This window comes from Anguilla anguilla, chromosome 1 (genome assembly GCF_013347855.1).
Source record: "Anguilla anguilla isolate fAngAng1 chromosome 1, fAngAng1.pri, whole genome shotgun sequence".
Lineage (NCBI taxonomy): Eukaryota > Metazoa > Chordata > Actinopteri > Anguilliformes > Anguillidae > Anguilla > Anguilla anguilla.
The window spans coordinates 68,266,447-68,282,890 of NC_049201.1; the positions used below are offsets into that span (position 1 = coordinate 68,266,447).

Here is a 16,444-nt window from a genome sequence, read left to right on the forward strand (position 1 = left end):
GGATTTTCAACATAAATAACAGACATAGATTAGCTACTTTGTCTTTATCACCTTTCATAACTTTCCATTATACATTTTTTTACATTTCTTTTTACAAAATATCTTGTTATGTATATTACCAATTATATAAAGCAGGGCCCTCCTTACAGTTAGGATGGCTAATATGTTTTTACGTTGCATTTGTTCTGTAGCCATGGAATAAAATCCATTTGTATTGACGTATAAAGGACACACTGTACCTAGAAAAAAAATGTAAAAATTTTAAAATGTGCTTTTTGTTATTCAAATCTTTCTCAGAAACAGCGGACCAGTCTGTTTGACAACCGATCCAAATGACCTCTCCGTTTTTTTTTACCCACGGGCTGCAATTTAAAAGGAATTTATTGTGACTAATGGGATGTGGTGTGTTTCCATTTGTCCTTTCAAAAGTGAAAAAGAAAACGCACACCTTGTTTTAGTGAGGTACAGACCAGAAGGACATGCAAGTGAAACTTAAAAAGAAAGAAGGGTCGCACACTCTGTTTACTCCAATGCAGATTTTTTTTATCTCCAACGTTTCGGCAGCAAGCTGCCTTTGTCAGCCCTGACCCAGCTTGCTGCCGAAATGTTGGAGATAAAAATCTGCATTGGAGTAAACAGAGTGTGCGATGCTTCTTTCTTTTTAAGTTTCACTTGCATGTCCTTCAGGTCCAAAACCTCCCATAGGCGTTCAGCTGGGTTGAGATCTGGTGACTGCGAAGGCCATAGCATATTATTCACATCATTTACACACTCACCAACCATCTAGTGACCCCTCGTGCCCTGTTGATTGGGGCATTGTCATTTTGGAAGAGACCATTCCCATCAGGATAGAAATGTTTTATCATAGGATAAAGGTGATTAATCAGAATAACTTTGTATTGATTAGTGGACTCAAACCATGGCAGGATAATGCCCCCCACAGCATTATAGAGCCAATGGACCCCCTCACGGTCGGGGTCAAGCAGTGAGGCCTGTGCCGTTCTTTTGGTGTACACCACACATTTTATGATTTTATGAACAGTTTGACCATAATGATCAGCGCTATGTATGGAGGAAAAAGGGTGAGGCTTGTGAGAATCTTGTGGAAGGCTACCCCAAGCGTTTGATTCAAGTTAAGTAATTAAAGGCAATATTACCAAATAGTAACAAAGTGTATGCCAACTTTTGACCCATTGGAATTCTGATATAGTGAATTAAGCTGAAATAAATCTGTCTCTAATCGATTGTTTTAAAATTACTTCCGATGTGAACAAAGTAGACTTGCCAAAAGAAAAGTATGGTAACATGAAATGTGCAAAGTTGTGAAAAATTGATTTAGAATATTTTTAGCTTGGGTGTATGTAAACCTTTGGCCTCAACTTTATTATAATAATGGATGAGTTGTTTTTGTATTATAATGATGAAGAACACTCAAAGTAATGGAGCGTAATTTACACGTTTGATTTTGTTGATGAAGAAGAAAGCTATGACTGCAGCTTTCATGGCGTGAGTATTATCCCCGACAATATCTATTTTAGAAAACATTCCTTCCAGGCGGTCTGAATTCAAATTTTTTCTCCTTTTGTACGCCTTGTATGCTATGATTTTAACAGTCTGTGGTATTTGTTTATGTGACAACAGAACGCCTCGAGGCAAATGGTAGCTTTTATAATATGAGGTGCGACGTGTATAAAAAGATGGGCGGTGTTCAGGGGGGGTGACTGCCCTTGCCCTTTTGATCTGAGTGCCCCCCTTTTTTTTAAAACCTTTATTTATCCACGGTAGATCCGTGCCCTAAATCGACACTTCTATGTTTTATTTTGCCCTAATGTCACACCAGAGTGGCATTTGATCAGCTCAAGTGCCCCTCTGGTGTGACATCACGGAAAAAATTAAGTATGTTATTTTTTTTTACCATAGGAGCACCCCAGTAGCGCATGAGACCTTCAGTTTTACATGCAAAGGGGCATCCTAATAGGACATTTCCATGCATTATTTTTGCACTAAGGTCACAAGGAACTTAGGGGCTAAGCGTATTTACTCAACCATAGGGGAACCGGAGGGGCACTTCTAGGGCAAAAGTAAGCATGCAAGTACCTCATTAGGATGCCCCTTCCGATGATAAAAAGTTATGGTCTCTTGTGCAACCAAACAATCTGTGACTCACCGTGATCTGTGACCGCAGAGGCCGCTGTTGCACATTTCTGCATGTGTGCTGTCGAGAAACAGGCATGAAGAAGAGCGTGTACGTAGACGGCGTAAGCTACTCCTAAACATTGGATTGCCATCGCTCCCTGTCCAGTGCCTGTACTCGCTGGTTGTTATTGCTTCTTGTGGAGAAAGAGGCAACGTTGGTGCCAGCGGGTCATACTGACCACCCCATGCATGGTATCTGTCAGTAGAAAGTAAATAAAATAAATTAAGTTAAAAAAATGTTTTAGAATCTGTTTTATTTTATTATTACTACAATTTATGAAATGAACTATAAACTGTTTCTAAAAATGTGTTTATTTGTGCCTGCATGCACAGTGTGACATTTGCATTACCTAATCTTAAATCAGTAAGTCGTCAGAATGTGTGAACCCCACTGTACCTTCACAATAAATGAGTCAAACACCAAACAAAATGTTTTCAGGTGATGTGTCATCCTCTCACATTCATTTGCACAAAGGTATTCATGTCTGGGATCAGCAGAGAGCCAGCAACACAGAGGTCACCATTTCTGACGGCTGTCATCAGAGTAAGTGACAGAAAACACACAAAAACTAAACTGTAAAAAACATAAATGTATTTTAATATTTTTACTTTAAAGATATATTCACAAAACTCTCGACAGCACCCATGCAGAAAATGTGCAACAGCGGCCCTCTGCGGTCACAGATTTCGGTGGGTCACAGATTTCGGTGTAACACCCCTATGGTACAAATAACATGTTTCATTTGTTCCCTAAGGTCACACCCGATCGGAATTTGATCTTGATCAACACTCGTGTGGGTGTGGCATTTGGGCAAAAAGGTCACAAGACACTTGTGGCAAAAAACTAAGTGTGTGTTTTCTACCATAGGGGCACCCTAATAGCTTCGCTGATGTGTTGATTTGCAGTGTACCACGTTGGTCTGTGCATCAGCCAGGCTAGCACCCTGGACTGACTCTTGCTTAAGTGTTTTTATGTTTGTGGGTATGTTCCGTTCCCACTGAAACAGATTTATTGTCACTCTTTGTCCACAATCACTCCAGCCACCCCACCAACCACCCCCTCCCTTCCCACTTGACCTTGTAGGCCTGTTATTACTGCTGGAAGTGTAATACTGTCACTCTTAGGAACAAGTAGAAAAAAATTACGGAAGAAAGATATATTTGTAATATGCCACATAAACCACCCGCATTTTTGCTTGTGTGAGATTGTGTCCCTTCAAAAATTTTGCGTGCACCTGGAGGCATTGCCGTCGCTGTACCAGCTGCTTTGGAATTACTTTAATTTCCCGTTCGATGACATGAACCTCTGAATGCCGTAGCAATACCTACCACTGTAATGTCGACAGGTCGTAATTCATTTATCTAAGATAAAGTAGATTAAATAGCCTTTATCACAAAACGGAACTGTTTGGGGCCATATATAGCTAAAACACGGTAAAAATGAAATAATACTAGAAACCCCGAAAAGTGAATGTCTGTTAATTACTCATGTGCGTCTTTTTCTGGACAGAGCGAGTCGATATTTCTTTCATATGCATATGTCTCTGCTGTGTGCGAACAGTTTTGTATATTTCTTAGTCTCCCACAGGAAGTAATCTTGCACAAGATACCATGCGACCAAGAATAAACGGGGAACTATGGGGGTGATCTGTCTGGAGCAACGCTTTCCTGGAAGAGGAGGGTCTATGGCTAGGGTCCCGGGCAATGAACAGTTCAGTGGTCTATGGTGCGTTCACGTTGGATATTTACTGCGTAGTTCCTGGGCTGATTTTAACAGTAAGAAGCTTGCTCATTAAAAATTTCTGGGCTCATTTGAACGGTAAGAAGCTTACTCCTTAAACATCGTTTTCAATTTGAGGCTGGTTCATGTAGGCTACACTATTGCGTAATTTTTGAGAAGGTGTTTCTGCATTATAACGGTTGATGAACACTTAAAGTGATGGGGCGTAATTTTAAGGTTGCTTTTGTTAACGAAGACGAAATCCATGACTGCCACTTGGTATGCGCATTATCCCTGACAGTGTTTCATAACATTTTGTCCCCAGCGGACAGTCTTGCTTCCGAACAATTCATTTTTTCGTTGGCCTAACTGTTAAGATTTTGTCGTGTTATTTATGTAGATGTATAACGTTTTGTGTTATTCGTTTATTTGGACACCACAACACCTAGGGAAATGGTAGATGTTATAAGGAGAGGTGCAAGATGTGTCAAAAGATGGTTTTAAATAATTTTGTCTTGTAAACATATCCTTGGTTTAGCCAGCTATGTGAAGTGGCATAACCACCAGAGCGTAATAAACATTTACAATTAATGTTAATCCAGCCAGCGACTGCCAAAGAAATTCGCTCTGAAATACATTATATTTCTTTGACATAATAGCTAACAACACCTTGAAGTAGCATGTAAACATGTAAACTGCCTATCTTCTTACTCGCAAAATACGGTAACGAATGTGCCACGACTAAATCACCCTTAAATGACGGCCATATTAAACTATGAATTGTTCATAATACATTTCTACTTTCGACTCTCTTTCACCGGAGTCAGTGGTAGGCTTTCCCTGCTGGTAGCGCGGGTAAATGTAATTCATCTATAGTTCTTAAATACATCTCCTATGTTGTTAACAGGTGTAAAACTCCAGTCTGGAGGGCCGCAGTGTCTGCTAGTTTTTGGGGTGTTCTCGGCACAAGTCATTGGTTGGCTACACACCGTGGTTCTCAAGCCTTAATTGGCGGTCTGGTTGAAAGGAAAACTCAAAAACCGCAGACATTGCTGCTCCCTTGCGATTCAGTTTGACACCCCTGTGTTTTAAAGGAACACTATGCAGGATTTTTACCTTGAAAATGTTATGATTGAATGAATCATTGCATTTATATTGCGCTTTTTTCAGACACTCAAAGTGCTTTACAATGATGAGGGGGAACTCAACCACCACCAATGTGTAGCACCCACCTGCGTGACGCACGGCAGCCATTGTGCGCCAGAACGCTCACCACACATTAGCCGAGGTTGAGAGGGAGATAACATTTTTTTAACCAATTATATCAGGGAATTATTAGATGGCAAGTTGGAGAATTTAGGCCAATTTACTCTTTACAAGTATCATGGGATCTTTAATGACCCGGTGAGTCAGGGACATCAGTTTTTCGTCTCATCAAAAAGACAGCATCTCCTACAGCATAGTGTCCCATCACTTCACTGGAGCATTTATTCAAGCAGAGGGAAGATTGCCCCCTGCTGGCCCACCAACACCACTTCCTGCAGCACTGCTATGGTTATAGATTAAGCCTCTTCTGGTAGCCACTCCAGTTTCAAAGTAAAAAAAAAAAAGTTTCATCAGATTTCTTGGATAATTATGTTAGTCTATAAAATCAAATCTGCAGTCAAGTCAGAGCAAAGTTTTGGTTTCGAGCAAGAATACATGTTGGCTATACTAAATGAGTTAACATTGAGTACTCAAAAAAGCGCTATATAAATCTGAGGTATTATTATTATTATTATTATTATTATTATTATTATTATTATTATAAATATTCAATTCTGCCCTTGATAATTATCGTCAGACTAAGAGTAGATAGATTTAGAAGATTAGATTTGTCTCAGTACATTTTTTGAAATGGTATAACCTCATTTACAATGATGTGTAGAGAAATGGACAGACCACAATTTTTAATTACCAAATGTAAATATTACTTGCGAAATCAAACTTGGTGATGATCATGTAATGTAAAACTATACCTCCACTTCCTTTATCCACCTCTTTCCCACAGAGGCACTACTTGTAAAATGGCCAGCTCAGCAGCTAGTGGATTTGTGGTCGTCACCCAGGTGTACCTCAGCAAAGTGGTCCTACTGCACCAGCTTTCTGCACTACCTCACATGTTTCCTCTGCATGGGAAAGTTTCTGAAAGGAGATCCAAAGGCACTGGGGGTAAGATCATTGCTCTACTCTTGCATTTAGCCATTCTCTCCCTCTGGAGAGGGACCTGCAAGCAGCAGCAATTCCCAGACTGTCTGTGGAAAAGCTCTATAAGAAAGACACTGACATTAGGAGACACTGCTGTTAAAATTCAGTGTCTTGCAATATCTAAACGCAGACACAAGCTGGTAACATTTTTGTTGTTTTTTGTCTTTTACAGACAGTGCAAATAATGATTGGAGTGCTGAACATATTATTGGCATCACAATGGCCGTCTATGCTGACAGCATTGGTGTTTACTCTGGGATTGTTTTCTGGGGAGCGCTTATTGTAAGTTCTTTCATTACAATCGTCCTGCTTAAAATTTTTTTTGCTGAACTGTATTGGGTTATTAGGTATAAACAATGTGGACAAAACACTGATCCTCTATTAGATGATTGTGCTTCAGTCCCAGGGTGTTCATTAGTCAGGTGACAATCGATCTTCAGCTTGATTTAAGTGCGATTTTTACACTTCATGCCTGGATTGATTGCCAATTTATCCTGGTTCAGAAATTGTGACTGGAATAAAATGCATTCTAAAACATGCAAATAATGTCGTATTTCGCTGTTAGTAGTGTCTTTCTCTGCAGAATATTTCTTTTTCATATATGCTTACTAAAGCAGTGGGTGAATTTGAGGACTGAGGACACAAAGTTCCCCAACTCAAGTGAGTTCATTTCCCTTTTTTTGATCTCCCCCTCAGTACATTTCCTCAGGAGCTCTGAGTGTTGCTGCGAACAACAAACTGAAACAAATGCCTGGTGAGTTCTGATCACTGACTGGATGTGACCATTCAGATATTTACTGACAGATTTAATTAGCCCTGATTTATCATTTCAAGAGCCGCCTGACTGTAAATATTTATTTTGGGAAGTGGTCATGGAACATGCTGTGATGTTATCTACACAAGATGTCCTCAAACACATCAATCCTAAGAGCACAGTCACACCAACTTCACTGGCAAACAATTCTAAACTTCCAGTTGTGACATCTTATGGGTGTGGGTGTAGTGTTGTTTCAGACGAGAAACTTTCATATTTGATGTTGACATTACATTTCATGTGTATTTATATGAACAGGAATTTGAGCCCTGATTGTTTAGTCCTCTTGCTGTGCAAGGTCGACCAGAATCTCAACAAAAACATATTTTCAATGTACAAAAATGGCAGGTTACTCAGGCATACAAAGCACTGTCTATAAGTCATTAATTAAAACATGCAAAATCTAGGCCCTGCCATTAAAAGTACTGATATCAAATGAGGTCCAAGTACAACAAACAATACTGCCTATCTTACCTTGCACAAAATTAAACAAACCCTAATCCAAAGCAATACTACCCAATGTTTCCTAGTTATTTGATGTAACTTGGCCTGTGTTTTCATCTTACAATCTGAAGAGAATATGGTCATTCAAATTTGGCCAATTACATCAGTTTCTCATGATGACAGCTTTTCAACTGTAGTCAGTTTCCCTAATGTTTTCAGCAGAAGTTCTCTGAAGTACACATTCTGTATTATTTGGATGGCAGGTATGCCATCCTGCCAAGTTACGCCTTGGCGGGGGCATGCCCCATACCTATACAGCACCGAGAGTTTGGCACTCTTCAGGGTTCCCCACAGAAATAACACAACAGCCACAGACACTCAGCCCTTAAAAACATTAAATTCTATACATTTCTGACCCCATTTCAACAGACAGATTTCATAAACAACTTCACATGTCCACACAATAAAGCCCCAAACTAAGGGATTTTGTGTTCTCTCCTTCTTCTTCTTCTTCTCATGCTTATTTTTCCTGCTGCCTATCCCACTAACAACATGTCTCCCCATTGGACATTTTACCGACACCAACCAAATCTTCACCTACACGACCCAATCAAAAACTTGCATACACACGCAAAATACCCATACCTTTTTACTCTGAAACATTTCCAGTTTAAACAGCTAGTCTGCCTGTGGGCAAGGTTACAGTTTTGGGATCATGGGGTCTTAGGTTCAAACCCAGCTAGGAACATGTTTCTTTAACCTGCTTTTACCCTCACTAATAATTGTCTACTACTTCTCAATTTTTGCTTTTGCACCATATCTACCCGCCGTTCACTGAACTGTATACACTGCATTATGACGTACCGTCTGCACGTTCAGTTATTAACCGGCTACAATATTGCAAAGCCATATGGATTCAACGGGAGCTCTTCTGTGCTTACTGGCCTGTGTTCTTCTTTAAAATCACGGACAGGTTTGCTAATGATATTTCACGCATGCGTAGCTATGTCATGGTGCTGCATAACAAAGTCACAGACTGGTAAAGCCTCCGGTTCAAGGATTGAATCCCGCCTCGCCCTCAGGCAGATAATTTCTTCACTTGGCTACCGATACAAAACCTTCTTATCAGCAAATGCCACGTTTCTACATTCATGTTACCTCGCCCTGTTCTCTATCTAGCCACATACAAACAATTACTACATATGTACGTTCTACAACTCCCCATTGAAACATTACATTTAAAATCATGACTCACTCATAATTATAACTACTACTGAACATGAGAAAAGCACATCAGTGCAATAGACTTCACACGCTACTTAACCCTCCGCTTTAACAACTAATACTTTATACAGACTGTTATATATACGTTCGATAAGGAAACTAAGCTCGCTCATGGTCACTTCATTTACTTCGCACTATAGTCTGTGATCATGTCAACCTTCACCTACATGCCCATTCTGCTAAAAACATATTGTTTCAACTTATGCAATTTCATAATTTCTCCTAATCCTAATTTCTCTCACACTGCTGTTATTTTCTCATATGCAAAGCCTGCTGGGACATATGCGTCTGCTCCTATTCTCCACTATCAAGTTTTCCGTTCTAGCTTAGCAAAACAGCGAAGAGGATTCCTACCTGCAGATAAGCCCATCAAAATGCCTTATAAACCTTACAAACACTAAAAGCGCATCTCCACGAAATAACAGACAACAGAGCTGGACAGAAGGATACACAAGTTGCGACCTAAGGAGCTCTAATTCTATGGGCTTGCTGATTCTTTTCGTCAATCAAGGCTTGTTGGATGGCCGTCAAATCCATGAGTACATACACTGGCCATATTCACCTGCGTTTCCGATGCGTTTACACTTACGCCATCGCACCCTTTGTCACAGCCACTGTTTTACATATATTGCACACCGAAACTCCTAAACGGTACACGCTCATCAGACTGTACAAATTCACACAAGGATAGCCATAATCCACAACTGTTTCTTACAGGGTCACTTCGCATTTCTCACTCTCAAAATAAACGCTTTGCAAAAAGAAATGATATCTCATAAAAAACACGTTTTCAACGTACCAAAATGCCAAGTTACTCACACATACAAGACATACACCGTCTATCACCGGTTGCTAAATCATTCATTCAGACTGCCAAAACCCATGTCTGCCATTAAAAGTATTGATATCAAAATGACACCAAGTTACAGTACTACAAACAATATAGGCTATCTTGCCTCACCGAAATGAAATACGATGTATTCCAAAGCAATGCTACCCAATATTTCCTCAATTCTTTCAAGTCACTTTTGGCAGTCTGAATGAATGAGTTATAGACGGTGTATGTCTTGTATGTGTGAGTAACTTGGCATTTTTTGTACGTTGAAACGTGTTTCTTATGAGATATATGTATACACACATTACATGGTCAAGAGTATGTGGACGCCGACATCCAACATTTAATTCAAAATTATGGGAATTAATATGCAGTTGGTGTCCACCCTTTGCTGTTATAACAACCTCCACTCTTCTTTTTATTTTGAACATGTAACAAATAATAAATAAGAAAACAAACACACAAAAAAAGAATGGACCAATAAAATGAACAGTAAACATGTTAAAGCCAATTCTCCATAAACAAATAAATAAATATTACATGTCCGAAAAGTAGTAGGTAGAAGTATACACTTTTAAGATCCTACCCCTTTTCTATAACTTAAATGGTGAACTTCTTGTTTATCATATATACGCATAAATAATTACCTTCAAGTCATCATATACAACTTAAATAATTACCTTAATGTTTATCAAATGTACACATTCATAATCATCGTGCAGGTGCCCATCCAGCATGTCCCAACAATCTCATAGAAAAAAAAAAACAACAACATCATCAATAACGAGCATCTCTAGTCCTGAGAGAAACAAGGCCCCTTCCTCATTCCTCCTCCCTGTACCTCTCAAAATATTTTTTTGTACATCTTCTTGAACTGGTTTATATTTATACTTTGCTTGGGTTCAATATCTAAACCATTCCGCAAATTCACCCCACAAATCGAAATACACATACTCTTCAGACTAGTACGAACACGTTTTTTTTTAGATTAAACTTTCCTCTTAAGTTATAACCCCCCATCTTTGTACTGGATGTTGAAGCATTGCTGCATCTATTGCAGATTTGCTTCCATTCAGCCAGAAGAGCATTAGTGAGGTCGGGCACTTAGGCCTGGCTCACAGGGGGTTGAGGTCAGGGCTCTGTGCAGGCCAGTCAAGTTCTTCCACATCATTCTCAACAACCATTTTTACATATGGACATCGCAGTGTGCTTGGAGGCATTTTCATGCGGAAACAGGGCCTTCCCCAAACTGGTGGTGAAGCACAGAATCATCTAGAATGTGATTTTATGCTGTAGCATTAAGATTTGGCCTTCATTGGAACTAAGGGGCCTAGCCCAAACCATGACAAACAGCCCCAGACCAAGGGGTGTCCAGATATTTTGGTTATATAGTGTGTAAATCAACATTATATATACTATATACTTAATGAGCATTATATAAATCCCGACTTTTTTTGCAGGTGAGAGGAGCACTTGGATGAACATCATCAGCACCATCACTGCTGGCATTGCAATAATCCTTTCTCTCTGGACTTTGTTATTATGAAGAGATATTACTGCTATGGCAGTTGAGGAGTCATTTCCCTACTCCGATGACACTCGATGTGCGCTTCAGGTAAAACAGTCACATTTTTTTATTTTTACAATGATCTAAGTATGCGTTTCTGGATAGTCTGGATATTAGAGGGAATCTTTCTGATTGTAACTAAACTCACTGGTGACCACACGGCTCTGTAAGCAAAACAAATAAAGATGCACAAGTCCAAATCTGCAGAATGTAGCTAAATGTAGGAATGAATGATGTCTGCCACTGATCTGTTCTCCATTTCTCTTTTCACAGACCAGGTCACAGGGGATGACAGGAGTGCTGCTGGTTTTCTCCATCCTGGAGTTCATCATCTCCATCTGTGTGTCAGCATTCGCCTGCAGAGCAGTGTGTGACTGCTCCACAGAGGTGAGATCTACATTACAATCTGGCTGCCTTGTTCAGCAGAGTGCTGCATCGGTCTGTGAATGATGGGTCCAGAGAACCATTACAACTGCAAGAATGAAAATACAGTTAGTGGCTAAAAACATGGATAAATGGCAATCACAACATATACTGAAAGCAGGTGTCTCCGTATTATTTCCGCATGTGTGCCTTGAGTTAATAAAACAGTTAACATCCCAGCAGTTTCAGGATCATGTACAAAAATGCTGGGCAGGCCAGTAGACAGGACCTCAGTGATTATGAAAGAGTGGTGATTGTTGGGGTATGTTCGCTGAAAGCTCTGCTTGCTGGTGTTTCATGAGTAACCGTGTCTAAAGTGATGTCACATTGAACTCTGAGAAAGATATTATCAATAAAGGGCAACAGTGGTTGGGAGCACATACTCCTGGATTGTGATGTCCATGCATCAACTACCTGTAGCTTAATTCTGAAGTGTATGACATTGCTATTGTGAGCTTTATCTAATAGAGAGAGCATCACACTTCTTTTGCAGCTGCTTAAGTACTCTATATATGATGAAAATTTGTTGATGTAAGTTTTTCATGTTTTTTTTTTATTATTATAGCAAGTGGTATATATGGCACCCACAAGCAATCAAGTTGCATCAGAAAATCTTCTCAGCACAGCACCAAATACTTATCAGGTAATAACTCTGTTATCTCACTACCTGTATACCACAGATAATGGATCTCACATCTTATGCTTGGGTGATTGGCCTTTTCAGTTTTTATCTTGTTTTATCCTTGGTTTTAAGACTATTCTACTGCTCTTCCTCTGGATGTTTTTCCCCAAGCATTTCACATAATATCTAGATGTGCTGATGTGAATATAATGGTGATGCTTGAAAATACAGAGATGGTGTTTCAGTATAAAATTATTCTAAAGTTACAGCAAAGTTAAAGGCTGGCAGCAAGATGGTTGATTTCATTTTCTGGTCTCTTGTTGGATGGAAACCTAAGTTAACAGTCATACTACATAAAAAAACATACGCAGACTCAAGACTAAATACAAAATACAGACTGAATGTACAATGTACTGTATCAGACAGGTATGTCCTCTCCACTGTTGAACTCAAACTGCTGTCGTGCAGAAACACTTCCTGCTGGCATTAGTGTAAAGTGATTTTTCTTTATTAACCTTTATCGTTCCTTCTCTTTTTCCTTTCTAAAGACGACAATTTCACCCATTTTGGGCCAAACTGTGATGGGCAGCATGCAAACAGAGAAGCCTCCTCAATATGATGAAGTCCTTCCTTGAAAGAGATCAGTGGGCATGTTTGTATAGATGTTTGTCTCTCTTTCAATCCTACAAGACCTTCAAGACAATAAATAATCTTCCTATTTTCCATATAAATAGCAGACATAGATTAGCTACTTTGTCTTTATCACCTTTCATAACATTCCATTATACATTTTTTTTTTTATCAGCGGCATCATGTATTTTACAAAAAATCTTGTTATGTATATTACCAATTATATAAAGCAGGGCCTCCTTACAGTTAGGATGGCTAATATGTATTTTTGTATTTTCGACACAACATCTGTTCCTATACTGAAAAGCTGCTTGGAGGAAAACAGCTGTTTGGGTTAGCAGGTCAATATTTTAGAGCCACATGAGGCCAGCGCTGGGTGTGTCATTAGCCAACCACCTGTGTCTGTATTGTTCTAACTCTTGAATGGCCGTGTTTTTACTATGTACTACTGCTACGCTGTTGGCCAGCGGCGACGTATCCAGCATAACAGCATTGATTTCTGTACCAGCAGCAACCTAATCTCATAAAGATTATGAAATCACAAATTGCAAAACGATTTTCTTGAAATAGGACACAACTGAATAAATTTCAGTGTTTGTATTTCTAAATTATAACTGTTTTGTTATATAGGCTGAGGGAAATGCATCGTGGCATATTACAGGAACACAAGACTAATTGAACACCTATGGAGATTTTGGACCGATGTGTTAGACAGCACTCTCCACCACTATCATCAAAACACTAAATGAGGGAATTTCTATTGAAAGAATGGTTTTCTGTCCCTCCAGTGGAGTTCCAGAGACTTCGCTATGCTAAACGTAGAATCTATGCTAAGGCGCATTAAAGCTGCTCTGGCGGCTCATGGTGGCCCAACACCTTACTTAGACACTTTATTGTGGTTTTTCCTTTAATTTGTCACCCGTCTGTTTAAAATTATATATGTGCATTATATGACATCCTGGCCTTTTCTGCAGGTAAAAGGAGCACTTGGAATGAATATCATCAGCAGCATAACTGCTGGCCTTGCGATAATCCTGTTCTCAATTCATATGCCTCCTACTCTTGCCAAAGGCTTTGGCATATTCTTGAGGTAAAACAGTCACATTGTTAATTTTTTACGTGATCTAAGTAGGTGTATCTGAATAGTCTGGACATCCAACAACTTAATGTGTTATATGACTATGACTCAGCTGATGTCATTAGGAGAGAACCCTTCTAATTGAACTCATTCTTGATCACATGGGCTGCATAAATGAAATAAAGATTTAGCTACTGACAATCATACTGAAAATATTTTAACAAGTCTTAAGTGTTTATTATGCAAAAGTCCAAGTCTGCAGAATGTAAATGTAGGAGTGAGTGATTGACTGCTACTGATCTGTTCTGTTTCCCTGTTGTTGGTTTTTCTCCAACCTTGAGTTCATCATCTCCATCTGCTCAAATAAAGAATATCAACGTCTTAAGTGGCTACATCTCATATTTGATAGTTAACCTGCTGACTGAAACTCACATGGGGTTGTTCATATTTTGCCTTGCCATTTGCCTATTATTTAATAGGCAAGGATTATGTAAGCTTTGTATTTTAATTTGGAATCAAGATACTATTGCTTAGTGGTGGTTGTGGGGTTGACAGTGCTTCATGAATTGAGTAGTGAATGTGTGTGTGTGTTTGTGTGTGTGTGTGTGTGTGTGTGTGTGTGTGTGTGTGTGGTGTGTGGTGTGTGGTGTGTGATGTGTGGTGTGTGGTGTGTGGTGTGTGTGTGTGAGTGAAATTACTCTCTAATTAGGCTATTCACTCGCATTGTTTTCTGGACAGAGCGACCTGATTTGTCTAAGAGGGGCACAGTCTTGAACAGCACGTACACTTTGCGTTCTCCGATAAGATACCATGTGACTGACGATAGACAGGAAATCATGGTGGTCTGAAACTAAGTTTTGCTGGAAGAGGAGGGTCTATGGCTGCGTCCACAACGTTTACTGTGTGGTTTCTGTGCTCATTTCTAGCAGTGAGAAGCTTACACCCTTAAACCTTTCTAGGCTCGATTGTGAAAGGTAAGAAGCTTACTCCTTAGACATTGTTTTTCAGTTTGACGTTTGGTTTGTGGACACTATTGTGTGTATTATTTTGAGAAGTTGATTTTGTATTATAATGACGAAGAAGACTCAAATGAGCATAATAAAGGTAAAATGTGAATAAATGTGGGGGAGTGATACTGTATTTCTTTTCTAGTATTTAGTGGCAGGTCCGGTCAATATCCTGATGAGGAGTTGTTTGAGCCGTTTCCAGCTCAAATGTGCAAGTTATTGTGTGTTCCCTCGTTTTGATGTATCAGTAAGTGTCAATGCACACAGTTTTCATTTCGGATTGTTTCTGATTAATCCATGCAAACTGCTCAGTTTAGGACTTGGAGTGGTGCAAATGACTGGAGTGGGGAAATACTCTCAATAAAAGGAATAGCATTTATACTTTTTAGGTAATGCTTAGTACCCAAATGCTTATGTATGCTGACTGAACTTTTCATATGTTTTGTAATGATCTGGGGAGTCAATGAGGTCTCTCAGTCATTAAAATTGTCAATGAATAGATTGGTTTATGTGTCACAAGCAAATCTGGCCCATCAAACGAAAGTTAAAATGGAACTAGCAATCAAAGTGGGGTAGAAAGCACTCCTACCACGAAAAAGCTGTGTGAATTGAATTCATTCATACGTATGTTTGCAATCAGCATTGGCATCAATTCAATGGAAACTCCTTCAAAGCTATATGTACAAATCAGGCTTTTATTTGGTTATGTGTCCACCCATAAAAATGAAAGTTACTTATGCTTGAAACGAATGCTTGTGATATATGCAATATGTTGTCACTGCTCACTCAATGTCAAATGTTGCCAGTATTGGCTAGAACTTTGCCATTATCATTTCTCAGTTAGGAGTCTTCCGGTACTCCGGGGGGGCGAGTAATCTCCTGACCCAGTTCTAAGCTGGAAAGTATTCTGCTGTTTTTTTGTTTCTTTTCCTCTGCCTTTTACTAAAGCCCAGTGAATTGGGTGTTTTCTTTTTGTTTGTTTTTTCATTTGTTTCTAGATTTTATGGGTATATTTTTCATCTTGCTGATAATAGTTTTCTTAACTGTACATAACTCCAGCTAATAATGCTAAGTAGAATAAGGTCCTATCATTTCAGTGGATTTACAAACTTAAGTTATCAATGAAAGATACTGAAATGTGACTAGTATGTTATATACTTTTTATTTTCATCAATGAACTTCAAAATGAATTGTTTCTCCAAAGCAAGCCACTCCACAAAACAGTTAGACATTATTGTAAAATACTGTATTAAATATCAATGTGTGCAGGGGGAGCCAACCAGTCACTATTGATCTGTATTCACTGAATGGGAACAATCGAAATCAGTCATATATTGAAGTTATTTAAATTTTTAAGCAAAATAAATAAAGCAGTTTTTATTTGATTTAATTTCATCTTTAATCCAAACTATTTGCACATCCCAACATTTCCATTGGTAAGGTATTGCCGTGGCGTGACGCCATGGCAAAATCCTTGCCGCCACACCATAATAAAAAATAATAATTAAAATGAAATAAAAAATTATATATATACTGTATATGGCCTATATATTAAATCCATAAATTTAAAATGTTAA

General features: G+C 39.0%; 1 protein-coding gene across 3 annotated transcripts in view; it reads left to right on the plus strand.

Moving 5' to 3' along the window:
* The window catches only part of LOC118215408 (membrane-spanning 4-domains subfamily A member 4A-like), a 50,680-nt gene that overhangs the window by 23,431 nt on the left and 10,805 nt on the right, over nucleotides 1–16,444 (plus strand). The window contains exons 6-8 of one of the 3 annotated variants that reach the window (XM_035396202.1): nucleotides 11,381–11,494; nucleotides 12,096–12,173; nucleotides 12,701–12,792. In XM_035396202.1, the coding sequence (XP_035252093.1) occupies nucleotides 11,381–11,494; nucleotides 12,096–12,173; nucleotides 12,701–12,787 (279 nt within the window). In that variant the 3' untranslated portion in view covers nucleotides 12,788–12,792. Of the gene's footprint in view, nucleotides 1–11,380; nucleotides 11,495–12,095; nucleotides 12,174–12,700; nucleotides 13,100–16,444 lie in introns of those variants that run through there. The other 2 variants (XM_035396188.1, XM_035396220.1) reach the window with 2 other exon arrangements.